Source organism: Podarcis erhardii (assembly GCF_964252035.2).
Source record: "Podarcis erhardii genome assembly, chromosome: 7".
NCBI classification, from domain to species: domain Eukaryota; kingdom Metazoa; phylum Chordata; class Lepidosauria; order Squamata; family Lacertidae; genus Podarcis; species Podarcis erhardii.
The window spans coordinates 68,931,530-68,959,464 of NC_138511.1; the positions used below are offsets into that span (position 1 = coordinate 68,931,530).

The 27,935-nt window shown below is 45.9% G+C and overlaps 1 protein-coding gene across 1 annotated transcript in view; it reads right to left on the reverse strand.

Annotated features, from left to right (window-relative positions):
• Positions 1 to 250: 250 nt before the first annotated feature.
• TCEA3 (transcription elongation factor A3) overlaps positions 251 to 27,935 on the reverse strand; it is a 29,817-nt gene continuing 2,132 nt past the window's right edge. The window contains exons 2-14 of the mRNA XM_081869316.1: positions 23,607 to 23,669; positions 21,926 to 22,031; positions 18,192 to 18,324; positions 15,297 to 15,356; positions 14,190 to 14,267; positions 13,536 to 13,613; positions 11,629 to 11,789; positions 11,120 to 11,181; positions 9,973 to 10,122; positions 9,477 to 9,623; positions 7,848 to 7,919; positions 5,142 to 7,295; positions 251 to 514 (exon numbers count right to left, since the gene is read on the reverse strand). Of these exons, the coding sequence (XP_081725442.1) occupies positions 7,287 to 7,295; positions 7,848 to 7,919; positions 9,477 to 9,623; positions 9,973 to 10,122; positions 11,120 to 11,181; positions 11,629 to 11,789; positions 13,536 to 13,613; positions 14,190 to 14,267; positions 15,297 to 15,356; positions 18,192 to 18,324; positions 21,926 to 22,031; positions 23,607 to 23,669 (1,119 nt within the window). The 3' untranslated portion in view covers positions 251 to 514; positions 5,142 to 7,286. The remainder of the gene's footprint in view (positions 515 to 5,141; positions 7,296 to 7,847; positions 7,920 to 9,476; positions 9,624 to 9,972; positions 10,123 to 11,119; positions 11,182 to 11,628; positions 11,790 to 13,535; positions 13,614 to 14,189; positions 14,268 to 15,296; positions 15,357 to 18,191; positions 18,325 to 21,925; positions 22,032 to 23,606; positions 23,670 to 27,935) is intronic.

Consider the following 27,935-nt stretch of genomic DNA (forward strand, 5'->3'; position numbering starts at 1 on the left):
CTCCAAGACAAACAAGAGGCATTGTCGGAGTTCAAGGACACATCCCAGCAGACAAAAGGCATTCTGGGTATCAAGCAAGGATGGGGGAAGGTGTGGCCTGTGGAGAGGCTCAAGGGCCAGAATGAGGGATCTAGAGGGCCGCATTCAGGCCTCAGGTTCCCTGCCCCTGCTGTAACCCAATAATTTTGGTATGACTCTGCTAGAGAAACACCATGTTCTGTTTCCATCCCAGAATGGACACACACAGCAATGCGTGAGCATTCAAGAGTTTACTAACATACAAGGGCCATCAATGATCATTTAACATTTGGTTTGTATAAGCTCAGTACCTGCTCCACTCCAAAAGCATTAAGGACACATCAAACGTTCTTAGAAAGAGGAAATGGATTACCCTGAATTCCCACTCCCAGGTTTGTTGCAGTTTTCATTTCTCTGGCATCAGAACCAGAAGCACTCCAAGTGCAGCCCACTTACCTGTCCTAGGCTTATCTGGTGAGATTGACTGTGGTGCCACCTGTTGGTTTCTGCTTTCTTCACTGTGCAGCGAAATGCTAGTCACAAGGCATTGTTTACATTCCACAGTCAGCGTGCTGTTGGGTTTTCCCACGGGAATGGGAGACTGGATGTGACTTACACTGGTTTCCTGTTTTTCACAATTCTCTCTGTGCTTCCGAAGAGAGAGGATGCTTCTCTGCTCTCGCAGAGGCAATATGCATTTCTGTAATCTATCAGCTTTGAAGTGTAAATAAAGTAATGTAAAGTATGTGGCACGTACTGCTCATCCTTCCGCTGTGCACAGGAGCCTACAAAAACAACATTTTTGGTTATCGGGCCCAGAAAAACGCAGTCAAACTGACGGATGGACTTCAGAATGCCGGCAAAAGAATGCAGAGGAACAGAGGGACGGATCGCTCTGCGCGTCGTTGATTGATGAGAGGTATGTGCTCATGCTACGGGCAGCCTGCCAGTTCCTAATTAATGGCTTTATGGCTGGACTTTGAACTTTTAAAAAGCCGTTTGCCACGGCACAGGCAAAGGCTCACGGCACAAGCTCCTAGGCTTGGGGGAGGCTTGGAAAACTGAAAGTACTTTTGAACTTGCTTTTGGAATGAAGCAGCTGCAGCTACACAGACGCAGCTTGTATAAAGCAGCTTGATTTGAAGCAGCAGAGACGCAGCTTATTTAATGCAGCAGAAGGCTAATGCCAGAGTCATGATGGCTAGCTGCAGAAGGCTGGCTGATGCAAGTGGGGAGTCTGTTGCCAATCAGATTGCTGTTCAGCCACCTGCTCAGCTCAGAGTAGCCCATATTACTGCCGTGATTCAGAATAAAGCAGACCGCCGGGGTGCTAGCTGCATGGGTAAAGGGGAGTCTTCACAGACGTCATCCCAGAGTGCAGTGGAACCACCAGATGGCGCCAAAGCTTTGAAGGCAGTGAAATGCTACTCGTGTGGACGTCTAGGCCATATGAAGAGGGAATGCAAATATCCCAGGGCCAAGACAGAGCAGCGCAGCGAAAGCTCATCGCGTGGAAGAGGCCAGAGCAAAGGCAAAGGTCCGGTGTCCAGGACAACGCAGCACAAGGCAATGGTCTCACGCTTCACTCCAAAGGTTGCAAAGGTCCAGAAGACGTCTAGATCTTTCTTCGTGGTGGATTCGGCTGCAACGCACCACATGTGCAACGATAAGCGACTGTTCGTGTCTTTTACACCGCAGGAAGGTGCGATTCACCAGGCGGATGACCACACAATCCCCAGTAAAGGCTATGGAACTGTTGTTCTTCACAGTTTGGACTTATCGATAAAAGATGTACTTTACGTACCAGATGCCAAACACAATCTACTCAGCGTTGCGCAGCTGAATGAACGGAAAATTGACGTTTCCTTTAAGAACAAAAAGTGCATCATCACAAAGAAAAATGATTATGTATTGCATGCTGAATATGTTGATCGTTTGTTTGTTTTGCATTTTGATGATGTTGTGCAGGATGAAACTTGTTGCATTGCAGGTTCTAACAAAAGTTTGCATGCAGAATGTATTCATGATTTTCACAGGAAATTTGGTCATTTGCATTTTGAGGCAGTATCTAAAATGCCTGCCTTGGTTGAAGGTATGACTATTAAACCCTGCAGGTACCACATGAAGTGCAAGGCATGCGCAGCAAACAAGGTAAAAATGGCTGCAAAAGGTAAGGTGTCTAGTAGGCAAGCTACAGAACCATACCAGGTTGTTCATGCTGATTTGGTTGGACCACTAGCGCCCTCTTTGGGTGGAAACAGGTACTTCATGGTTCTCATTGATGCATTTTCCAGGTATATTTATGTGTACAATCTCAAGCGGAAATCAGAGGCTTTTCCAAGGTTCAAGGAATTCTGTGCTTGGTTGGAAAATGTGCATGGTGAGAAGATAAAGACTCTTTTCAGTGATCGCGGGGGGAATTCACTTCTCAGCAGTTTGAAGCTTTTCTGTCTGAGAAAGGAATTCAACACGATTTGTCTAGTCCTCGCTCGCCATGGCAGAATGGACTTTGCGAGAGGGCAAATCAAACATTGCTTCAAGGGTTAAAAACCTTGCTACATGATGCAAATCTTCCAGAGAGTTATTGGGCCGAAGCTCTCTTGTGTTTTACTTACAGTTATAATCGCAGGTTATCTTCAGCGATTGGTTGTACCCCGTATGAGAAGATGTTTGGCAAAAAGCCATACATCAAACACATGAAAATTTTTGGTTCTGACATGTGGGTTCACACACCACAAAGCTCCAAGTTAGACAAGCGTGGTTTGCATGGTATCTTTCTAGGTTATCAGAAAGGTTCTTACAGAATAATGATGACTGACTCTAAAACAATTAAGCTCACAAGAAGTGTTGAGTACAATGCCAAGTGGGGGGAGAATGTGGGAATTTTCCAATGTTATCCTGATGACAGTGATGAGACTGAGGATAGTCAAAAGCAGCCGCAACAACCCACACCCACTGATGAAGGTTCTGATTCTGAGTCTGAAACTGAATCGGGTGATTCAGAGGATTTCAAGAGTGCGAAAGCCTCTATGCGACCCTCTGAAAGCTCTGATCAAGAATTGGAAGAACCATTGTTCACAATAGGTCACTTTGCTCCCAAGAAGGAAGAGGAGAGTGTTGAAGACTTAAGGCTAATTCGTAGGTCACAAAGAGCTACAAAAGGCAGACCTCCAAAGAGATTTGCTGATGAGTTTGCTAAGATAGCAATAACAGCTGTTAAAAGCTCCAAGAAGGTATTTGAACCTTCAAGTTTCCAAGAAATCCAGGATTTGGATTCAAAGGAAGCTGAGCCATGGTTAAATGCCATGAAGGCTGAGCTTGATTCCATAGAAAGGAACAAAACATGGGAGCTTGTTCCAGTAGTTCCAGGAATGAAACTGCTTGGAAGCAAATGGGTCTTCAAAGCGAAGACTGATCAAAATGGCAAGATAGTCAGACACAAAGCCAGATTGGTAGCCAGAGGTTTTGCACAGGTACCAGGTGAAGACTATCACGAGACCTACTCACCCACAGTGAGGTATGAGAGCATTAGGCTTATGCTCAAGCTAGCTGCAGAGGAGAATCTACACATTAGTCACCATGATGTGAATACAGCTTTTCTGTACGGATCTCTAGGTGAATCACTTTATATGCTTCCACCTGATGGCGTACAGGTAAAACAGGGATTTGTTTGTGCTCTGAAGAAGTCCCTTTATGGTCTCAAACAAAGTGCACGGTGTTGGCACACAAAACTCACTGAAGTATTGTTTACTCTAGGTTTTCAGCAAGGGAAAGCTGATCCATGTGTATTTGTCAAAGAGGAGGGGCAAAAGAAACTGTATTGTTTGTTTTATGTTGATGATCTTTTATTCTTTTGGAAAGATGTCACAATGTACAATAATGCCCTAGCTCAACTGAAAGAGCACTTTGACATGAAAGATCTTGGTGAAGTAAACAACTACCTATCTCTGGAAATAGAGAGAGATCAAGATGGTAACATTCTAGTACACCAGTCACGGAAAATTGCTGATGTTAAGCAAACTAAACCTGATGGATGCTAACCCTGTAGACACACCGATGACAACAGGTTATCAGGTAGATGACACTGAAGAAGCATTTTCTGACACTACACTGTACAGAAGTGTGCTAGGCAAGCTAAACTTCATTGCCAGATGTTCAAGACCTGACATTGCTGTTAGCTGTAATTTGCTAAGCAGACAAGTAAACAATCCTACTGTTAAGGATTGGAAAGCTCTGAAACGCATAGCGCGGTATTTGAAAGGCACTATGCATTACAGACTGAGATTTAACAATCAGAAGTCTGGTGGTCTTGAGATATTTGCAGATGCAAGTTTTGGAAGTGACACTACAGACAGGAAAAGCACGTCTGGAGTTTGCTACATGTACAATCAGGGTCTATTTGATTGGTCATGCAAAAAGCAAACAACAGTTAGCTTAAGTACTTGTGAAGCTGAACTGAATGCACTGTCGTATTCACTTAAGGATTGTGAATGGTTGTTACAATTGTGCAAAGACATGAAAATTCCTGTCAAATGTCCAATCCAGGTTTACCAGGACAACAAAGCATGTTTGGCTTTGCTGAATTCTGAAGGTTGTAAGCAAAGCACGAAGCACTTGCAATTGAAGTTGCAACATGCTAGGGAACGTATTCAGAAGGGACTCGTAACGGTGTCCTATATGCCAGGTAATGAAATTCCTGCTGATGTGTTGTCCAAGATTGTATCAAGGGATCAACACTGTACCTATGTGCAGAAGTTGGGTTTGTACTGATATTGTACGAACACGCTGCCCAGTGATGTTCACAGAAAGGGGGAGGATGTTGGTTTCTGCTTTCTTCACTGTGCAGCGAAATGCTAGTCACAAGGCATTGTTTACATTCCACAGTCAGCGTGCTGTTGGGTTTTCCCACAGGAATGGGAGACTGGATGTGACTTACACTGGTTTCCTGTTTTTCACAGTTCTCTCTGTGCTTCCGAAGAGAGAGGATGCTTCTCTGCTCTCGCAGAGGCAATATGCATTTCTGTAATCTATCAGCTTTGAAGTGTAAATAAAGTAATGTAAAGTATGTGGCACGTACTGCTCATCCTTCCGCTGTGCACAGGAGCCTACAAAAACAACACCACCTGCCATTTTGGTTTCCCCTCAGTGCCCCAGGCCACTTGTTACAGCATTGCTCTGGGACATTTTGTGAAATCAAAATGGGCTGCTCCCAGTTAAGCTCAGGACTAGGGATGCAAGAAGGCAGTGGCTTGCATTCCAACCCACCTTTGTCGCCAACACCGCTGTTTCCTTTCCGCTGCAGTTCATTTTCTGCCCAATTCTGTTATTTGTCTTGCTGTCTGCTAGTTAATGTAATTTACACAATCCTTTACATTATGAATTTAATTAACTATGTAATTACTTTCCACACCATTTCAATGTACAGGAAATGTCAAAACAAAATATATTTTTTAAAGTCATTAATTACTTGCTAAGAACAAACAAACCGGAACTTTATGAATGAAAACCACCTGTAGTCACTGGATTTATTTCTGCTCTAAACGTGCCAAGAAACAGTAGAAATTTCCACGTCCGTTTCCAACTGAATTCTGTGGGATCCCTTCTCATGACTGGGGGAGCGAATGAGTGGGCTCCTGACACAGGGCACTTTGCCGAAAGATGCTTCTAATCTTTAGCCAACACCATCTGCTGTGTGTAATGACTGACCCCATCCACAATGGCTACCTCTCCTAAAGCACACGTCATCAACCTTTTTCGGCCACTGGGTACATTACAAATCTTGAGACAGTGTCATGGCTGCCATGGGGGCCTGTCGTGTCACAAAATGGCTGCCACTGAGGGATGGCAAAATGGCCTCCATGTCTAAAAGAGAATTCAACCACCCCATTCAGAACAGATAGGAAATCAGGCGTCCAACGGCAAGTGGGCTAATTTAAGGCGGTGAGTTTAGCAGAAGAGAGGCCGAGCCTGTACAAACAGGAAGTGAGCAAGAAGAGGAAACAATCACTAGTGTACTGTGGGATTATTATTATTTTTTACAGGATATTTACAAAGACCTTTCATGGGCACTATAGGAGGCAATGGCTGGCACACCGGCACCCTTGGGTGACACACTTTGGAACCTCTATCCTGGAGCTAGAGCCTGGAGCCTGGAACCCTTCTGAAAAAGAATTATGTGTCCACCTTCCTGCTTCCATGGTGACCAGATGCAAGGGGAGACAGCCACTCAGCAGCAGAGCATAGCTTTGCATGCACAGTCCCGCCATCACTGTTAAAGGGACCCTGGAAGTAGGAAGGGTTGGGAAAGCCTTTAAGTAGCTACTGCCAGCCAAAGCAAGAAGCAGCCCTGGGCCAGACAGGTCAATGATCTGGCTCAGCCTGAGGCAGCTTCATAGGAGAGGGAAGGAGGGGATGTTGGTAGGTGACGGCTTGTCAGACAGGGGAGGGAGAAACTACGTGTGCTGAAAATTCCCTCTTCTGCTAGGAGTAAAGGAGGCTCATCCTCCTGTACAGAAAGCCACCCAAAGGTTCCCCAAACTCTATCTTGTCAAGCAAGAGGGCATTTAACAGTTCCAGACACACTCCAGTTAGGCAAAAGCATTCAAGGAGGCACAATGAGGGGGAGGCCTGAGGGCCACATGGAGAGGCCCAGAGGGCCACATCTGACATTTGAATCCTCTGAAAGAGGTCATCCCCCAACAGCACACGATAAGCTAATGGGTTGCAGTCAGAACTGCATCCTACACTGATTAAAAAAATGATCTAAATTCTGTATCGTGAAAAACTGGGTTCTGTGATCTGAAGGAAGTGTTGTGAGTTGGGCAGAGAAAGGAAGACCTTTTGCAGGCTACTGATGTGCCATATCTTGAAGACAAAGAATCTTCATCCACTCCCGGGCTTCAGAGATTTTCATTATCTATTGCCCACACATGCAATTTCAAAGCTTAAGGGGTATAAACTTTTTATAATAACGAAAATGTGGAGTCTCAGAAGGTGGAATTCCGCACTCAAGCAAAATTCTGCACTTGCCCAGTATGTTCGCAGAACACAGCCTTCCTAATAGTGGCATCATTCCATCACCTGAATTAACAACAGACCATCACCACTCCTTTTAAGTAATTCACCCCTAAGGGTCCAGCATTTCCACCTTTCATGTGCACCCCTTCCACTTTCCTGCTGTTATTTCTTCAGTGGATAGTTCAAAGTTTCTCCTGAACGACTGCGACAGGACATCATCTTTCCATCACTGGAACATCCATCAAGGAACATCAGCAGAACTGCAAGGAGAAAGGACACTCTCTGAACATTGCTGGATCTTCTGGGACATTGCATGCCTCGCCTTCAACATCCCCTGCCTCACCTCCAACATCCCCAGGTGTCCACACAAAGACAAATTCACCAATGCCAACATGGTCATTCCCCAGATTTCGTTGAGGAATTGGGCCGCGAGATTTTGGCCTACACGCACTGGGATTTAACATGAGGGGACCTGGGCCATATCTAAATGGGTTGTCCTTGCATGGACATGAGGGGACAACAGAGGTAAAGCTGGTATGCTAGGAAGGGAAGGCATACACACCCCCTTCCCTTTGTGGCATGAGGAGGGATGCTCAAGGATTTTGTTCTGCCTGCATTTTAAGTGAACTTCATTCAAACTTCCCTAATCGATACATGGATCACAATGAAGTTGTCCTTCCATTTTAACCCTTCTCCAGATTTTGAGAGAATTCCAAAATGTAAAATGAATGCATATTTTAAGGTATAATGTGTACACACAAAAATGTGCAAAGATAAAAACTTATTTTGGGGGGTGGGGGTGGGAATACTACCTTCCAGCGGTTCCCACACTCGTTACACAGCACAAAGGTCGTCATTGGCTCGTCAGCACTCCGTGTTTGCACCTGGAAGGAGAAAGTCAGCTGTGAGCTGGGTGTTTGCCAAACTGGAGCACAAATTCCAGTAGCAAAGAGGCCCCAGCTTCCAAAATTTAATCCTCACAACTAAATTCCAGCATTTTCATTGCCACTATCAAATTTGGGCACATCAAGCTTTAAGCCACAATCTTGCACTAAGGAAAGCCAGATTCTGCAACTTGCATAAATTACACACAGTTGCTTGCTATGCGTTTTTGCCCCTTCTGCTAGTCCAAAGACAGAGCAAAGAGCCTGGCAGGGCACACACACAGAATGCCTATAGCTATATATCAGTCTATATTATATTGCATATGTTTACACAGACATTCCCTTGATCTCTCAACCCAAAACTCCTGTTCTAATTGTTAAGTTGCTTTAAAGGGAATGATGGATTTTTGTAATCTGCAAGCCACTTGGAAGCCCATTTTTTGCATTAAATGGTATATAAAGACTACATACTCGAGAGAGAACACCACCTGCACATTGTACAATATAATCCGAGTGCAAACAAGGGGGTGTCATATCCAGTACATGGGTAAAACTACAACCCATCTACACATGTTTTAGAAACTACAAATTTGCAATCTTGACCAAAACAGTGGAGCAAATAATTAAAGTTCTGAGAACCGCAGCCTGTCAGTCTTATCACTAGTATCTGCAGAGATGCCAACAGATCCAACCATGTTAGCAAAGAGGGAGACCTTCTGGGTGTACACACCACGCTCCTTAACACCGCGTGGCCTCAGTCTGGAGGACGGTACCAGCACTGCTTGGCTCTGATGAATGAAGGCATCCTGAGTGTCCCATGCTCAGAGCTCTATAACTGCCACCTTGGATACAGCATCCATTCATTGTTATCAAGCAGCAGATGAAGGCAATAGCTGAAATGTTTCAACACGTAAATTAAAAAGCACTGTGCTTTATTAAACATATAGTTTATAGTTCAAATCGGGGAAAATAAATACAGTAAATGGATAAAAGTACAAAGATTCATAAAATGTTTAGGGGTATGCATACCCTTGCGTCCCCCCAGAAAAAAAGCACTGAATACACACACACACACACACACACACACACACACACAGTGGTACCTCGGGTTAAGTACTTAATTTGTTTTGGAGGCCCATTCTTAACCTGAAACTGTTCTTAACCTGAAGCACCACTTTAGCTAATGGGGCCTCCCACTGCCGCCGCACTGCCGGAGCACGATTTCTGTTCTTATCCTGAAGCAAAGTTCTTAACCCGAGGTAATATTTCTGGGTTAGCGGAGTCTGTAACCTGAAGCGTATGTAACCTGAAGCGTATGTAACCCGAGGTACCACTGTATATATATGTAGAGATCTTGCTCAGATTCTTCTGCAGTCCCTGAAATTGACTATATCTACAGTACAATGTGTAAATGAACATCTTTTGCATTCCTTTTCTTGCTCACTGTAGAGATCTCTTGTGAAGCACAGAGGGATTTGTTGTTGTTTTTTTACCATGTGAACCTGCCAAGCCTGATAGGTCTTGCCCAACAGCCCAGCCCACCTCACCTCACCTCACCTGGTTATAGGTGCAGTTCTTCTTTTTGCATTTGCCGCACTGGAAGAGGTCAGTCGTGGTGCCTCCGGTCTTTGCCATCTGATGCTCTCGTATGGCTTCCTGGGTCATGGCATTCCTCAGCTCCTTCAGTTCATCGCTGGCCATTTCCTGCAATTAATTACTTAGTTAGAGCAGACTTTCTGCCCTACCAGTCCTAAACTGGCCACAGCGTTTTGCAAGGCCAAACTATCAACTGGTTGTTAGGGCTAGCAAAGACTAACACACAGGAAACTGCAGAGGCTGACAGATCAATTCACATCCCTGCAAACCCCCATTTCAGCCCAGTCACATCTTTTACCTGCTCACACCTGACATCCCATGTATGCCAGGTGTGCAGAAGGAAGGTGAGGCTTGGCCAAAATGGCCTCATGCCCCCAATGAGGCCTGCGGGACAGAAATTCCCCACCACAGATGTAAAAAGTTATAGCCCAGCCTGTTCCTTCTCCTCCCTACTTACATCCGCCGTCATCCTGGCAATGAGGCTGGGTGGAATGGCTCCGGACAACACGTTTCGGCGCAAGCCAGGATTCTTGGGGTCCTTCAGGTTGCTAATGCGGCTCCTCACACGGTTGCGATACTTCATATCGGTGCCCTTCAGCTCCTGGTAGATATGTGGAGGCGTCAAGGAAGAAAGGCAAAAAGGATGATACACAGAATGAAAGGGTCACAGAGCTCAGTTGGCAGGGCGCATGCTCTGTGTGGGGAAGGCCCTGGTTTCAATCCTCAGCATCGCTAGCGAAAAGGATTTCAGGTAGGAGGCAATGCAACAGATCACTGCCCCAAACCCTGATTGCTATGCATCACAGATAGCAGACAGCAGGCCAGTCTCCACTGCGAGATCTGATCTCTCATGGTTTTAACCTTTAAAGCCCTATACAGCCTAGGACCCACGTACCTACGGGACCGTCTCTCCTGGTATGTCCCACGGAGGACCTTACGGTCTTCAAATAAAAACATCTTGGAGATCCTGGGCCACAGGGAGGTTAGGCTGGCCACGACCAGAGCCAGGGCTATTTCAGCCATGGCCCTGATCTGGTGGAACGCTCTGTCACAAGATACTAGGGCCCTGCGGGACTTGACATCTTTCCGCAGGGCCTGCAAGACGGAGCTGTTCCACCAGGCCTTTGACCAAGGCACAGTCTGACCCCCTCTCTCCTTCTGTAATCCTCATAGAACTCTAACCCAATGGTCAATTCTGAATTGATTTTAGAATGTATTTTAATTAATTGACTGTGTGTTTTTATGTACACTGTGCTATTTTTACTTGTTGTTAGCTGCTCTGAGCTCGGCTTTGGCCGGGGAGGGCAGGATACGAATTAAAAATACTATTATTATTATTATTATTATTATTATTATTATTATTATTCATCTGTTTTGGAGCCCAGAAGCAATACTGTTATGCATAGAGCCCATTTACAAAGCGCTTCCAGTACTTCATATTCATATCATATAGATATAGATATAAAACCGTTTTGTAAGGTAGAACCCTTGGGATCAGCAACAGTACCCCAATTTTATAGATGGGAAAGTAAGACTAAAAGACAGTCCTGGAGTGAGTGATAGCAAAACACTGTTCTGGCCCACAGAACCCATCCTATCCAAAGGATATGATCTTCAATTTCAGCTGCCATCTTGTCACAATTGACTCCAAACTCCTTGTAATCATCTGAGGAAAAAAGGAAGCGGAACAGAAGAAATCATTCTGTGTGCAACTTAGGAGTTAATTCTTGTTAGCATTAGTGGCAGTATTTTTGCTGAAGCAGCTCATGCCCTGGTAGTTCTGAGGGAGTTCCTCCTCTGTGTGTTAATGTCTCCTTCCTCTGTACAGGGTCTGTACTAAGAAAGACAAAACCTCTCTTGAGGTTTTGTTTTTCTACTTGAATTACACACTGTTTTTTGTTCAGTTTGCTCAATGAGGCGTTATCCATATTTTCCTCTCTGGGTTCCATCTGCATTTCCCCACTGCTTCCCTAACCTAGGGTTGCCATATTTTAAGAAGTGAAAATGTGAAAACAAAAAGTGCCCCCGACCTGCACAGCATCTGAAGGCCCTCTGCTTCCCCATCCCAGCTGGAAAGTTTCCTGAGCCACAGAGGCATAGACTGGCCTCTCACCATCCATTTTCAGAGCTGCGGAGACCATCTCAATGCATTTGTCCCGGACAGAGTCTCCTGTCAGGTAGCACGATGCCAAGAAGCAGGTAGAAGATGAAAATGTCGGAGTGGTGGGGCTGGTTGGGGTCTTGGGCACATCTGGCCTAGCTTTGCTGTGGGATCTGAAGAGGGCAGAAAACAACAGGTCTTTGCAAAAGCAGAAGACAGCAAATATCACCATGAAGAACGTCCCCCCTACCTAAGGTAGGCTCTCCTTTTAAGCCTAGTTCTTACTAAGGCAGTCTGTGGTCTAGCCTGCACCACTCCAGACCAGAGGTAGGGGGCTTTCATTTCATTTCATTTCATTTCATTTCATTGGTTAAATTTCTATACTGCTCTTCATCCAAGGATCACAGGGAGAATTACAATATAAAAACACAAAAACGAACAACCAAATGCTCCTCTCTATTATTATTATATTTTTAAAAAAATCTCCTTGTACTAGCCTAGTCTTCTTTCCAAAATTCAGCTTGCACGCTAGCAATAATGTAAAGGTAAAGGTAAAGGGACCCCTGACCATTAGGTCCAGTCGTGACCAATTCTGGGGTTGTGGCGCTCATCTCGTTTTATTGGCTTTATTGGCCGGTATACAACTTCCAGGTCATGTGGCCAGCATGACTAAGCTGCTTCTGGCGAACCAGAGCAGTTCATGGAAACGCCGTTTACCTTCCTGCCGGAGCGGTACCTATTTATCTACTTGCACTTTGACGTGCTTTCGAACTGCTAGGTTGGTTGGAGCAGGGACCGAGCAATGGGAGCTCACCCCGTCACGGGGATTCGAACCACCGACCTTCTGATTGGCAAGTCCTAGGCTCTGTGGTTTAACCCACAGCGCCACCCACGCCCCGTAGTCCCCCACCAATGCTAGAACAGGGGAGCCACCCAGTGAAACTAACTGGTAGATTCAGAAAGGACAAGAAGCACTTCTTCAAAAAAGTAAATTGTTAACTTATGGAACTCGTTGCCACAAGGTATGTCAACAGATGGACACTAACTTGGGTGGTTTTAAAAGGAGATTGGACAAATTCATGGAGGACGAAGCTACCAACGGCTATTGGTCCTGAAGGACATAGGCATCCTTCAGGTTTATTTATTTTACTTATTTATACAAATATCTAATATCTATACCACTATATTGTAAAAAAAATCAAAGCCGTATACAATAATATCCATATATAATAAAAACACATTAAAATACAGTGATACCTCGGGTTAAGTACTTAATTCGTTCCGGAGGTTCGTTCTTAACCTGAAACTGTTCTTAATCTGAAGCACCACTTTAGCTAATGGGGCCTTCCGCTGCCGCTGGGCCGCTGCCCGATTTCTGTTCTCATCCTGAAGCAAAGTTCTTAACCCGAGGTACTATTTCTGGGTTAGCAGAGTCTGTAACCTGAAGCGTATGTAACCTGAAGCGTATGTAACCCAAGGTACCACTGTATTTTAAAATCAGAGACCATCAAGTAAATACTATGGAGAGAGATATTCTTAATTGCCAACATAAGCCTGGCAAAACAGAAACGTTTTCAACAGCTGTTTAAATGTGGAAACAGAAGAACTCTATGGGCAGAATATCCCACAAAAATACCATTTGCGGAGATAACTGGCTTCCTAGGGGCATCTGATTAACAGCTGTTGGGAAAATGATAATGGACTAGATGGACCATTGGTCTGATCCAGCCAGCCTCTCCTTAATGTTTTTTTGTGGCTCAAATTCATGGCAGGGTGGTGTTGTGGTTAGAACGTGGGACTAGATCTGGGAGGCCAGGGTTGAAATCCCTACTCAGCCATGAAGTTCACTGGGGATCTTTATATTCAGTTTCATCTCCCCCCTCCCCACTTGGGGAGGACACACAAATACCCAGTTATACCTCTCCTCTTTGCTATCGGTAGAATTCTTCCGAGACCCGGGAGGAGATGCAGCTGGGTTGGAGCCAGTGGAGGCCCTCCTGTAAGGAAGACAAAGAGGTGCAACAAATAAGATGCCAAAACACACTCACTGCAATGGGAGTGGGGGGGTTCCCACATATAGTTAAATTTTATTAACATTAACCCCAGGCCGCTATCCTCAGTATATAACATTTAGTTCTTTTTAATGGCCCCATCTGCACTAAGCAGCACTGCACCACATGAAACTTCCACCAAGGAATTCTGGGACGTGTAGTTTGCTAAAGGTGCTTGGAACTGAAGTTCTGTGAGGGATAAACTACAGCTCCCAGGATGCTTTGAGGAAGCCATGACTGTTAAAGCTTGTGCTTCAAATGTAAGCTGCGGATGGGACCCTGTTTATTAGCGCAGCTCTTGGCTCACTGTTTCAAGGAAGATGAAGGGTAACGTATGAAATAAAGAACCAGGAAGGGCTAGACTAGGAAACTGCCCATCCTCTCAGGGGACCAGTCAAACAGTTTCTCTGAACACTATGGACTAGAACAGGGATAAAAGCCCTCCTGCGCTTGCAAAGCTAGCAGTGGCGCCAGGTAAAAGGCCAGCTATGCAGCGTCAGCAAAGCTGACAAAATAGCTTACCTGTCCGTTGACAGCCTCTTGGGAGAGGAGGAGGAAGCAGCAGTGGAGGTGGAAGATCTCGAGTCTTCGGAGTCTCTTCTTTTTGGGGGGAGAAAGGGTACAAAGTGCAAAAAAAGAGCTATGAATTGCCAGACTGTTAGCTTGGAACACATGCTAACTGCCTTAGACCAGATTGGACTATGTTGTCCATCTAGCCTGGTGTTGTCCACTCTGACCGGCAGGGTCTCAGGCAGATTATTCCCCATCATCTCCTACCCGATTAACTGGAGGTGCTAGGGATTGAACCTGGGGCTTCCTGCAGGTAAAGCACGTGTCCTATCACCGAGTTATGCAATCTTCACCCCCTTACATTAACATGGGAAATGGATGCCTGGACTTCATGGCCAAGGGTCTTCTATGGTGGGGGCCCATTGGAACTGGTGGGGTGGGATGTAAAAGGTAAAGGTAAAGGTACCCCTGATCATTAGGTCCAGTCGTGGCCGACTCTGGGGTTGTGGCGCTCATCTTGCTTTATTGGCCAAGGGAGCCGGCGTACAGCTTCCAGGTCATGTGGCCAGCATGACTCAGCCGCTTCTGGCAAACCAGAGCAGCGTACAGAAACGGTGTTTACCTTCCTGCCGGAGCGGTACCTATTTATCTACTTGCATTCTGACATGCTTTCGAACTGCTAGGTTGGCAGGAGCAGGGACCGAGCAACGGGAGCTCACCCCATTGCGGGGATTTGAAATGCCAACCTTCTGATTGGCAAGCCCAAGAGGCTCAGTGGTTTAGACCACAGCGCCACCCGGGTCCCTCTAAAGTAGATGGAGCCAGAGCCTAGGATAGGCAGAGCCAACCAAGTCTAGTTTTGTCCCCATCCTCCTCCCTGCCGAGTACTGCAAGGGTAACAATGGGACCAAGGAGGAGGAGGAGGAGGAAGCCGATAGGCAGTGCCACCCCCTGGACTGGTCACAGGTAAGAATGCAGGCAGGTGGTGGGGGGGCTGATGGTAGACTGGAGGTGGGGCAGTGAGCCCCTTGCCCCAAGGGATCAGTTTCCACTGGCAAGATTGTTTCCCAGGAAATTGAAATATTATGAGATCCACTGAAGAAAGATAAGGACACGTACCTCTGTTTTTTAGGTTCCAAGTGGGATTTTTTCGATGTAGCTGAAGCACTTCTGGGATCTCTGCATATAGAGACATAGCATGATGTTAGATTGCCTGAATTTGGCATTCTTCAGTTCGCCATCTCCAGCATCATGCATTTCAGTGTCTGTGCTGGCAGTAGAGGTAGCTTCTCCACTTGGCAGAATTTACCTCCTGAACTTATCATAGAATATAAGGGTAGATAACTCTGAGCCCTGCCAAAGACGTTCTTAGTCCAGCAGGCAACATAAGGTGGTGTTTAGGTTTATGTTCAGCTTTATGAGGAATTTTAATTGCTTTATCCTTTGTATGATTATCCTCTGCTTAGAGCATGTTCAGTACATAACTGCCTTTTTAAAAAAAGAAATAACTGAAAGAGAATTGAACTGATATGGAGGATGCTCTTTAGGGAAATTAACGGGGGCTAAATGAATAGAAGAGGAACAGATTTGGGGTGATCCGGAACGGGGTGCAAAATAATTGAAGAATTTATCTGGGTTGATTCGGATGGGGAAATTAGCTGGCTTGCTTTCCACAACATATGAATTCTAAATGTGCACCTACTTTATATCAGTAATGGTAAAGGGACCCCTGGCCATTAGGTCCAGTCCTGACCGACTCTGGGGTTGCAGCGCTCATCTCACTTTATTGGCCGAGGGAGTCGGCGTACAGCTTCTGGGTCATGTGGCCAGCATGACTAAGCCGCTTCTGGCGAACCAGAGCAGCGCATGGAAACGCCGTTTTCCTTCCCACCGGAGTGGTACTTATTTATCTACTTGCACTTTGACGTGCTTTTGAACTGCTAGGTTGGCAGGAGCAGGGACCGAGCAACGGCCGCTCACCCCATCGCGGGGATTCGAACCGCCAACCTTCTGATCGGCAAGTCCTAGGCTCTGTGGTTTAACCCACAGCACCACCCGCGTCCCTAGTACTTTATATCAGTAACGTGCATCAAATGTACACTGGCATAGTGGTTTTCAACTGGTCCATACCCCAGACCCACCTCTGACTCCCAAGCTGTGGCACTGGAACCCACATGCATATTTCCCCCTTTGATTTATATTTAATAGTGCTAATGATGCACGTTATTCCATCCTAACATGGAAACCCCCAGAGCAATATTTGCCTTGGCATTGCCACTAAATGAAAAGCAGTCTTGCAATGTAGCAGGACGAAGGCGCAAGCATGTGGCTAGCCAGAAATCTTCATCTTATTTTTTAAAAACGGCTCATGCCTTTCTCGTATTACGTTGCAACACCTGTGGAAATTGATAAAATGAGCAGCTCGTAAGAAGAATGCACCCTAGTCTTCGTGCGTGTCTGGAATCCCAACATGGCAACAACAGCCCTACAAATAAAGCTCTGTGAATCCATCCCCTGAATCTTTTTTATGCCACCTGGTTGCTGGCCATAAGACAATTGTAAAACAAAGCTTTACCTATCTGATGCTCATCATATGCAACAAACTGGGTAGCAGCAAGAACCCTGGAAGCTCTCTCTGTTTAACGGAGCTCAGAGCATTCCCCAAATCTATCAGCGCAGAGCAGCTCTGCCATCTGTCAAACGGTGGATAACAAGGTCTAGGGACAATCCTGGCTCACCCCACCATTTTGCAAATGACACAGAATAAGCGATATAGTTGCTGTTACAGGCGCTGAAGTGGAAAGTGAAACTAAGCAGGGCCTGGCAACCAAGATGGGCATTTTTCCAAGCACAAGCAGGCGAAGGGAGTGCCTGCTTAACAAGATGCCGTCTCTTAGGTTAAAACAAGAAACACCCTAGAAACTGGGCGGGAGCTTTTGCATATGCTTAGGCCCAATTAAATGTCCCTACGGTCGCCCTTCAAGGATATCCCGTTTAAAAATAGTTAGGGGTGACATATAAGTGATTTCATTCTGGTTAAGCCTCCCACCTGGAGACTCATCTAAAACTTAAATTTCTTGAGTAGGGATGGGGGAAACCTGTCCATTTCAGTTTCTCATTTTCCAATCTTCCCACATCAGCCTGTGGCATCCTGAAATTTCATCAACAGATTCATCCGAATACAGTCGTACCTTGGAAGTTGAACGGAATCCGATCCAGAAGTCCGTTCTACTTCCAAAAGGTTCGGAAACCAAAGTGCAGCTTCTGATTGGCTGCAGGAAGCTCCTGCAGCCAATTGGAAGTCGCGGAAGCCCCGTTGGATGTTCGGCTTCCAAAAACAGTTCACAAACTGGAACAGTCACTTCCGGGTTTGCAGCATTAGGGAGCCGAAATGTTCGAGAACTAAGCTGTTTGAAAACCAAGGTACGACTGTATACAGATTTTTGCAAAGCAATTTTCCCTAATACAAACCAGCCACAGATGCAAAAAGTCACTCTTAGGCATAATAATATTGTGCTATTGTTGCTGCTGCTCATCATCATCAATATATATGGTTCTAGACTGCACTCCATCTCAAAGGAATCTAATGGTAGCGTAGAGCAAATTATATCATATATACATTAACAATCTGGCTAAACTCTAGTAGCAAAGGATAAGGCTACAGAGGTATATCTTTGAAAGTAGTTAGAAGTGGTGGTAAGAAGTGTCGCTCCTGGTGAATAGATTTCTCAATTCTGTTAACGCATTGCGAATTATGTAACATTTTTGGTACTTTGAGAATTTGTTCTTTCTGTTGCTTTTCCTGCACCCAGTGCCTTCATCTCCCTTTCCTTTGGTTTCCTGCTAACTGGGGGGGGGGGATAGCAATTTTACCACTAACAATATTTGTCGACTCAGAAAATGTGATATCTGCAACAGAATCGCTTTTTTGAGGGAAGACAACTTGACCCGATTCAAATCAACATTTGCACCTCCTTGCACTAAAAGCTGCGGATGGCCCTAACATGTGAATACCGGTCTTTTTGTTTTCCACCAGAACTTTTGCAAAGATTCACAGGGTGGGAAATGGTGTCTTCGGTTTTCCAGCCAGGGCTATCAATCCCTTTGACTCTGTCTTTTTCCTTTTTACTCTTCTCCGTCCCCGACTCTGAAACAGAGAAAATGGGACATCCCAGTACAATAAAATATTGTAAAGTCTTCTATATTTTCTAGTTTCCTTAGTAGTTTCATATACAGTAAGCCCTGCAATATTTTTCTAGCACCCTCACACTTCTACTTGCTTTGTGAGCATCTCAAATTTTAATTTTAAAAACTTTCTTTTTTTAAAAAAAAATTATTTATGATTTTCAGTTATATACATTACAGTAGTTTTACAATCATTCTAACATTTCGAAACTTGACTTCCTTCCTCCTCTTTCTGCAGTTCCTTAAATTTATTTCTTACATTTCCTGCATATTCCAAATTAACTTATTTTTTTATTCATCTACTTTAAATATATACTCTTACGAAACTTCAGGTTATTACAATAATCCTGCCAATGTTCTTATCTTACAGTGTGTTTGTAAATATTCAATAAACTATTTTCATTCTTTTATAAAAAGTTTGTTATCTTGGGTTTTTTTATTTTTTCCAGTAAGTTTTGCCATTTCTACATATTCCATAAGTTTTTGTATCCATTCTTCTTTCGTCGGGATGACTTCTTCTTTCCATTTTTGGGCAAATAATATTCTTGCTGCGGTAGTCGCATACATGAATAAATTTCTATACTGTTTAGGTAGTTCTACCCCTATAGGGGACTATTAGGGACGCGGGTGGCGCTGTGGGTTAAACCACAGAGCCTAGGGCTTGCTGATCAGAAGGTCGGCGGTTCGAATCCCCGTGACGGGGTGAGCTCCCGTTGCTCAGTCCCAGCTCCTGCCAACCTAGCAGTTCAAAAGCACATCAAAGTGCAAGTAGATAAATAGGTACCGCTCTGGCGGGAAGGTAAACGGCATTTCCGTGCGCTGCTCTGGTTTGCCAGAAGCGGCTTAGTTATGTTGGCCACATGACCCGGAAGCTGTACGCCGGCTCCCTCGGCCAATAAAGCGAGATGAGCACCGCAAGCCCAGAGTTGGCCACGACTGGACCTAATGGTCAGGGGTCCCTTTACCCTTTACCTTTTACCCCTATAATTCCCAAAAGGAAAGCTTCTGGGGTTATTTTTTTTACAAATGTTATTTTAAACATCTTTTTCAATTTGTTATCTATCATTTCCCAGTAAGCTTTAACCTTACTACAAGACCACCAAAAAAAAAAAAAAGTTCCAAGTCCCCATGAATGGGGAAGTATGCTTGCAAACTGCAGGGTGGCAATGTTTTTGAAATGGTAATAATTCCACAGGACTTGAGGAGTCGTGGATTTTTACACTGAAGCAGTTGCAACTAAGCTCCACCAAACCCCTAACAGCAGACACCAAGGCAGAGATGCTGATAACTAAAGTTAATAATTACATGATTTTTAAAAAGTCAACAGCAGTCACAGCTAGGGCTGGGGATTTTGATCAGAACCACAACGAGGGCAAATGGTTTTTATAATAGTAGCAGTAGTAGTAGAAGAAGAAGAAGAAGAAGAAGAAACAACAACAACAACAACAACAAGCTCCCTGCTGTGATCCAGATCTGCCCCATAGCTATAATTTCCTTTAAAACAACAATAACAATCATGTTCAACTCCTTGCATGCTTATATCAGTCTGCCTTGTTGTTCTGCTTGGTAAGACAGGACTTGTAAATCATCAATGATGCTTTCCACAATTGGAGGCAATATACCTCTGTATACCACTTGGACTACTACAATGCATTCTACGTGGGGCTACCTTTGAAGGTGACCAGGAAACTACAACTAATCCAAAATGCGGCAGCGAAACTGGTGACTGGGAGTGGCCGCTGGGACCATATAACACCAGTCCTGAAAGACCTACATTGGCTCCCAGTACGTTTCCAAGCACAAATCAAAGTGTTGGCGCGTGTTTACAAGAGAGTAGGGATTGGGGGGGGGGGTTGATTCAGCACACATATAAAGCCAAACTTACTGGTTTTGTACTTTCTGAAACAAAGCACAAACTGAATCACAGCCATCCCTAGCCTAATCTAGATGGGGAACAAAATTTAGTTCAGTTCAAATTTTAATGCATACCTACTGGCCTCGGCCCAGTATACCTGAAGGAGCATCTCCACCCCCATTGTTCACCCTGAGGTCCAGCGCTGAGGGCCTTCTGGTGGCTCCCTCACTGTGAGAAGCGAAGTTACAGGGAACCAGGCAGAGGGCCTTCTCAGTAGTGGCACCAGTCCTGTGGAACGCCCTCCCATCAGATGTCAAGGAAATAAACAACTACCTGACTTTTAGAAGGCATCTGAAGGCAGCCCTGTTTAGGGAAGCTTTTAATGTTTGATGTTTTATTGTGTTTTTAATATTCTGTTGGGAGCCGCCCAGAGTGGCTGGGGAAACCCAGCCAGATGGACAGGGTATAATAAATAAATAATTGTTGTTGTTGTTGTTGTTGTTGTTGTTGTTGTTGTTGTTGTTGTTGTTGTTGTTATTCCAGTGTCCAGGAATCACAAGTGGCAAGAACAGGATGCTGGACTAGATGGGCCTTTTGCCTGATCCAGCAGCACTCTTCCTTTGTTTGTTTTGAAAGAAACAACACTTAATAACATTAATTGCACAGCGAGAAGCTGGGATCAGTGTGTCTGTTGTTAAAATGGGGCGTTCTGTTTGTTTGTTTGTTTTTGTTTGTTTTCTTTAAAAACCTAGATCCCTTTTTGGGCCCTCAGCTTCTGAAAGCAAGCCACACTTTAAAATACAAACGAATTCCTTTGCAATCAGTCTTTGCAGGTCGGAATAAACCGGCCGAATAAAAGAAAAAGAAACCAGGTGATAACTCTCCAAAACAAAGTGTGGGCTGAACAACTATCTTCCGCTACTACTTCCAGCAGTAACTGTCAGGACTATTAACTCCTACAAGAATATGGCACATATTTCCAAACTCTCCAATAGCTGTTATTACTGTAGTTGCATGAGAAAATGCTATGCTATTGAGTCGTCAGTGAACACTCCTGTACACATTTAAGCAACCAAATGCCACTGGTGTATCATACCATCTCTGTGAGAGTTTGTAAAAGCAGCACCCAGTTAGTTACTGATTATGAGAGAAGCTCTTAGTTCCAATTTTGCTTCCCTGGAAGAAACATACATGGTCAAAAGGGCAAACCACAGCCCCACTGGTGCTATTTGGTTGTCTATTTGAGGGTGGCTGCATATGCACAGACGGTGTTGGAGAGAGGCAACAGGCACACTTACCTGCCTGGGCCTCACTCTCACTCCATCACCTGTATGATCTGCAACACCCACACGGTACCAGCAGATATTCACCCCAGCTACATAGGCTCTGCATCCTACTAGTCCCCAGTGTCTCAATATGGAAGCGCCGGGGCTCTCATTTTCTTGTCTCTCTGACCCAGAATCACCCCATCATCCAAAGCTAGCATGGCCAAGAGTCAGGGGTGATGGGAGTTGTAGTTCAGCTACATCTGGAAGGCCACACATCCCCTGTCATTGCTCTACAGGCCCCTCTCCCTTAGGGCACAAGGCCTCACCAATCTCAACACCCTCAGCTAATGCTGTTTTCTTGAAGTCTAAGCAGGTTTCTAATGGTGATACTCAGAGAACCTGCTGACATTTTTTTGCCACCCACAACAAAGCAATCTTACCCAACAACCTCTTCCAGTTCTTGATGAGGATTTTCGCCAGAGTTACCACCTCCTCGTCAGCACAGTGCTTGCGGATTGTGTTGACAGCCACGCCAATTCTTGTGGTCTGAAAGAGAAGAGGGATCAGCAGCCGTTTATGCAAGAGATCTCAGCAACAGAGCAAACGCTTTGCATGCGGAATGTCCCTGGTTTAATCTTTCAGGTCTCCAACTTAAAAGGGACCAGGGAACAGCTGGAGGACTCAGGGGCCCATGTCAGTCAGAGTTGACCTTGCAAAGCCAAAGCGGTGACCTCCAGATGTTGCTGAACTACAATTCCCAGCACCAGCAGCCAGCGTGACAGGGATGATGGGAGTTGTGCTCCAGCAAATATAAGGAAAGCCTGTTGGGTTGGGCCAATGATCCATCTAGTCCAGTACCCTGTTCTCACAGCAGCCAACCCACTCTCTCCCACTGTGGTTTCCAGCAGCTGGTATTCAGAAGCATAACTGCCTCTGACCATGGAGACAGAGCATAGGCATCATGGCTAGTAGCCTCATTCATCCTCCATGAACTTGTCCAAAGCCACTTCTGCCCTAAGGAGGAGGTGGGGTTGCGGGCTTCATACACACACACACCCGCGCGCGATTGGGGGGATTCCCGGCCGCGTCACATCCTGGCCAGCCAATTGGAAGGCTCTGGGGGTGTGGCCTGCCTTATTTAAAGCAGGGCGCAGTTCCTGCTTTTCCCACCCTCCCGCTCTGTAAGGTTTTCATTCCTTGACCTTGCTATGGACCTTGGTTGGTCGCCATTGAGGGGCCTGGTAGGAATTTTTCCACTTGGCAAATTGGCACCAGCCACTTGGTTTTCGCCTACCGCATAGCAAATCGTCACAACTTTCTTGGTATTGGCGGTTAGGCATTGGTATAGTTCTGTAGATGGAAGAGGGGAGGTAGCGCCATCACCTGCCCCGCATACTGAAAGGTAGTCCAAGAAAGGATTCCAGGGGGTGTGGCCCTGTCCAAAGCCTGGGGAGGTGAGGGCCTAAGGCACGCCCCCTATCGGTGACCCCAGGGGAGTTCCTAGTTGATGTGCATGAGCAGGACTCCCCTTACTGGTGGTTAACCCTTCCCGGACTTCAAGCGGATGGGCTGAAGTCGGATATAGTCAGTTGCCTATGCCAATACCGCACATCACCTGTAACCAATAAAGTTGTGGCCTTATTTAGCCCATTAACCTTAATAATTGTGTCACGTGTCATTATTTCCACTGGGGGGCAGGTGGGAACTTGCCACACAATCCTCTTTCGAAGTCATCCAGTTTTGTGGCCATCACTGCCTCTTCTGGGCATGACGCCCACAGCTTAACTATGCACCACACAAAGAAATACTTTCTTGTATCTGTCCCAAATCCTCTAACATTCAGCTTCATTGGATATCAATGTAAGTTAAGAGAGAGGAGGAAAAAACTTTTCCCCATCCACTTTCTCGAGGCCATGAATTACATTAGAAACATCTATCTTGCCACCTTTCTCCTCATCTTTTCTCTAAAGAGTCCCAAACGCTGGACCTTTCCCTGAGGCAGGGCTGCTCCACCCCCCTGATCATCTTCGTTGCCCTTTTCTGAACTTCCCCCAACACCCTTTTTGAGATGAGGCAAATGGCTAGAGAGCCCAGAGTATTTATGCCCCAGAATTCAAATACCTGCAGCAGCTGGATGGTCATTGTGCAACTGTTCAGTTTCTTCAGTAGGTCGAGAGCTCCTTCCTAAGAAGGGGGAAAACAAACACACACAGGGAATATTAAAAAGCCTTAAAATATGTTCTCCTTGTCTCCTGCAATATGCCTGTTGTAGGAATGGTCAGTCACAATCTCTTGAGGCACAGGTGGGGAACCTCAGACCCAGGGGCCATATGCAGCCCTCCAAGACCATTGGGAGTTTCGTGGCTAGGACATATCCTTGAACTCTGATCATGCTCTTGGCTTGCCTGGATGGAGGACAAAGAAGGGCATGTCAGCCAATGAGTGTTTGTTCCATTCCACCCACTTTTACCCCTGCTCACTGCTGACTGCTGGTGCCAGAAACGCGGCCCAGAAGGGGAGGTTGTGCTCTAGAATTGAAAAGGGCCCCCCTTACCTGCTTCAAGGGATAACCTTCAGGCAGGATGCCCTCAGTGGTCACTAAGGATGGAGGCACCAGAGTTAGCAGGCACACTCTAGGGTTCATGGCTCAAGCAGGAGGCCCACAATGAACCACCAGAGCCCCTTCGAGCTGCTCTTGCTCTTCTTGCCACTGGGAGAAAATGAATGTTTTTGCCTGGTGCCTAAAGATATGTAACAAAGGTGAACTTCCCTTGGGGAGAGCATTCTTCAATTGGGGAGCCACCACAGAAAAGGCCCATTCTCGTGTTGCCACATTCCGGACATGAAGATGGGCTTCAGATGATGATCTGATGATATTGCTGGCTCACTCCTGATGCTCCTTGAGACCATACCAATTTGGTGTCTGACTGTGGTTGTCAAAAGGGAGCCACAGACAGACAACCAGCCAGTGCCTGCGACGGAGCCAGACGGCATTGACTCCCAGGATGCATCACAACAGTGCTGCCCACCTTTCAACTTATGCATATTTTGGCATGCCACTACAAATCAACTCTAGGTGGCAGGTTTCCAGTGGCACAGCCCAAGCTAGAATTTGGCACATTGCAATGAATGAACCCCAGCCAGATGGGCGGGGTAGAAATAATAAATTATTATTATTATTATTATTAAATTATTATTAGGAAAACAACCAGACTGGAGGTTTCTATGGCAAACACGTACCATTTGCAAGAACATGGGGCAACATGTCCCTGTCCCCCCCCACCAGCAGGCAGACCCTTATCTGGAAATTCCTTTCAGGGGAAAGTGTCGACACCACCATGGATCTTTGTGGAAACCTGACATTGCAAAAGTCAAATGTTGTTTCCTTGTCAATGGAACGTCTGTCTGCGTCTCAAATAACTTCTGCAATTGGCCGCAGCAGCCCAAGCAGGCAGCACATGGGACTTCCAATGGGCTCTCTCACCTTTGGGAAAACAAAAACTCTCTCGCAGGTGATGGGTGGGTGTGGGTGGCAACAATTCATTTCCATTGCTCTCCAAGATGATGTCACAAACATACATATTGCAAACATTTTACGCTGCAGAGCTTCTGATTTCTGCACCCGTCTATTAGGTAAGTTCTTAATATTTGATGTTTTATTGTATTTTTGATATTCTGTTGGGAGCCGCCCAGAGCAACTGGGGAAACCCAACCAGATAGGTGGGGTATAAATAATAAATTTATTACTATTACTATTATTATTAGTGACAAAGAGGTGCCTCTCTCTGCTGTTGATACTTCTATACAGGGAAGGGAAGACATCAGTAAACTCCTCGATCCCTGCATAGTTAGAATAGGGGTGAATGCACCCTTAATACTTCTGGTTGTGGGGGTGAGCTTTCTTTCATATTGCCCATTGTGTGCTCAGGTTTCTAGTCCCTAAGGTAAGGGTGGGGAATCTCAGGCCCGAGGGCCAAATGTGGCCCACTTAGCTTCTCAAACTGGCCCCTGGGTCTCTCCCTAAGCCACACACCCCTCTCTCCAAATGTCAAGGCTCCAGATGGAGAGCTGCTGCCAGCCAGTGTAGACAATATTGAGCTAGATAGACCAATGGGTCTGACACAGTATAGGGCAGATTCCTGTGCTTCTTCATACTCCCTTCCCAGGTCAGAGTCTCCCTAAAGCAGGAAAGCCTTTTTTCCCCTCTATGCCAGCATGATCTGCAAAATTACAGTGGTTGCAGCAGAACCTTCAAATATTGGAGGGGTGGGTGTTGAAGGAGATCTGGCAGAGGAGGGTAGGGAGGAGTTATTTACAGTCATTGCACACTAGAGCAAAGTTTTCAAGGGAAGTCAAACATTAACTTCAACTCAAGGTGCAAATCTTGCTCCGTGGTTCACCTTCTACTGAGTATTGCCGGGGAGCCAAACGACAAAATCCTCAGACGGCTCAAGTGAAATAAGAATGGCAAAACATCCACTGACCTACACCAACTCTATTGTGGTGTAGTGGTTCGCGTGCCGGACTAGGACCTGGGAGACCAGGGTTCAAATCCCCACTCAGTCATAAAGCTCACTGGGTGGGTGGCCTGGAACCTCAGCCTAACCTACCTCACAGGGCTCTTGTGGAGAATAATTGAAGAAGGGGAGAATAACTTGTGCCACCTTGAGCTCCTTGGGGGGAAAGGTGGGATATAAATACAATTTTTAAAAAAAGAATGTGTGCATTCTCAAGTAAATGCAACAGAAACTGTCCACAGAGAGATAATGCAAGGACAGCTGTGCACTTAGAGAATTTTGCACCGTGTGGGCTTATGTCCTCTCCACTCTGGGCATATATGGTGTTATAGGGCTGAGCCCAAGGGCTCCATTCCCTCCTGGGCAGCCTTCCAAAGGGACCTGCCAAGGGTGGGCGGGGCCAGTGGCAAAAGTGGGTGGAGTAAGAAATGCAAATTTTGCCTTTATACAAAGGGGCTAGCTTCCTTTGAACACACACTCTTCTTTGTCCTCCGTGCAGACAAGCAAGAGACTTGACTGGAGTTCAAGGACACATCTTACAGGGCAAACACACTCTGGTGCGCAGAAGGACGGGCGAGGGGGGTGGCCTGGGGTCCAAATTCCAAGGGCCGGGCAGAGAGGCCATTTTATCCACCATCCAGGCAAGGAGCAGGCATTATCAGCATCCCAGCCAGGCAAAAATGCTCAAGGAGGGTGTGAAAGCAAGGCTGATGAGGGGTGAGGTCTGGGGAGAGAGGGCATGACCCCTGGGGAGAGCCAGCCAAGGGCCAGGCAGAGAGGGCCACGTCTGGCCCCCAGCTCTGAGGCTCCCCACGCACAGTGGTAAGCCAGCCCTGCCACATTCAGGGACCCTCCTGCTCATTTTGCTGGGAGGGGTCCTAAACTCCTCAGCAAGAACATGTCCTCTAGTTGTCCCTAATCCACCAAGCACATCCCTCGTTTTCTAGCCTTCCCTCTCCCCATTAGATCCCTATTTCACCCATTAGGGGTGCTTTTTAAAACAAAGTTAGCACTCAGTTCGATTCCCTTCTTGCATGTGAGTGACCTAATCATTAAAAAGGAAAATGCTACAATCAGGTTGACTAACACACCCAGCTCCAGAAGCCAATGTGCAACTGCCACACATGGCAGAGTAAACAAGCATGGACGGTGAGGTTGTCCATAGCTGTGCCTTGAAGAGCCAGGTGAAATGGGAAAGTTTGCATCTCCCACCAATCAAAAAAAGGCCTTCCTTGGAGGTTTTTAAGCAGAGCTTGGACTAGATCAGTGTTTCCCAACCTTGGGCCTCCAGCTGTTTTTGAACTACAATTCCCATCATCCCTGACCACTGGTCTTGCTAGCTAGGGATGATGGGAGTTGTAGTCCAAAAACAGCTGGAGGCCCAAGGTTGGGAAACACTGGACTAGATGACTCTCTGGGTCCCAACTCTAAGATTCTAAGTTTGTTAGTACATAGCATTCACATTAGCAGCTTAACATACAGAAAGTTTCTCTCCCAACCCACATCAGGGTGTGTGTGTGTCTTCACCCAATGCACAAGACCTTCTTCCTTTCCCCACCCCTGCAACATGGAAATTCTATTCATGATGCTATCATCTGCGCATGCACACTCATTTTTGCATGTGCTCTCGTCTGCGCATGGGCAACAGCCATCTTAATTGTACAGTATGTTCTTAAGAATAAAGTGAATTCAGCGTAGGTTTTCTGGTTGCACTGAAGCTGATTTGGGCAAGGGGGAGGGGTTTACAAGTCAAGCAACATTTGTCAAGAAGCAACAGGGTCAATATGGATTGTGTCTATGAATGCGGCTTCAGAAACTAGCAGCGAGACAGCAGCTGGATTTCAAGTAAGCGGTTATTTGAATGGACCCAGAATGTCTCAAAATGACTTACAAAATAAGGTAAAGGTACTCCTGACCAGTCGTGGACGACTCT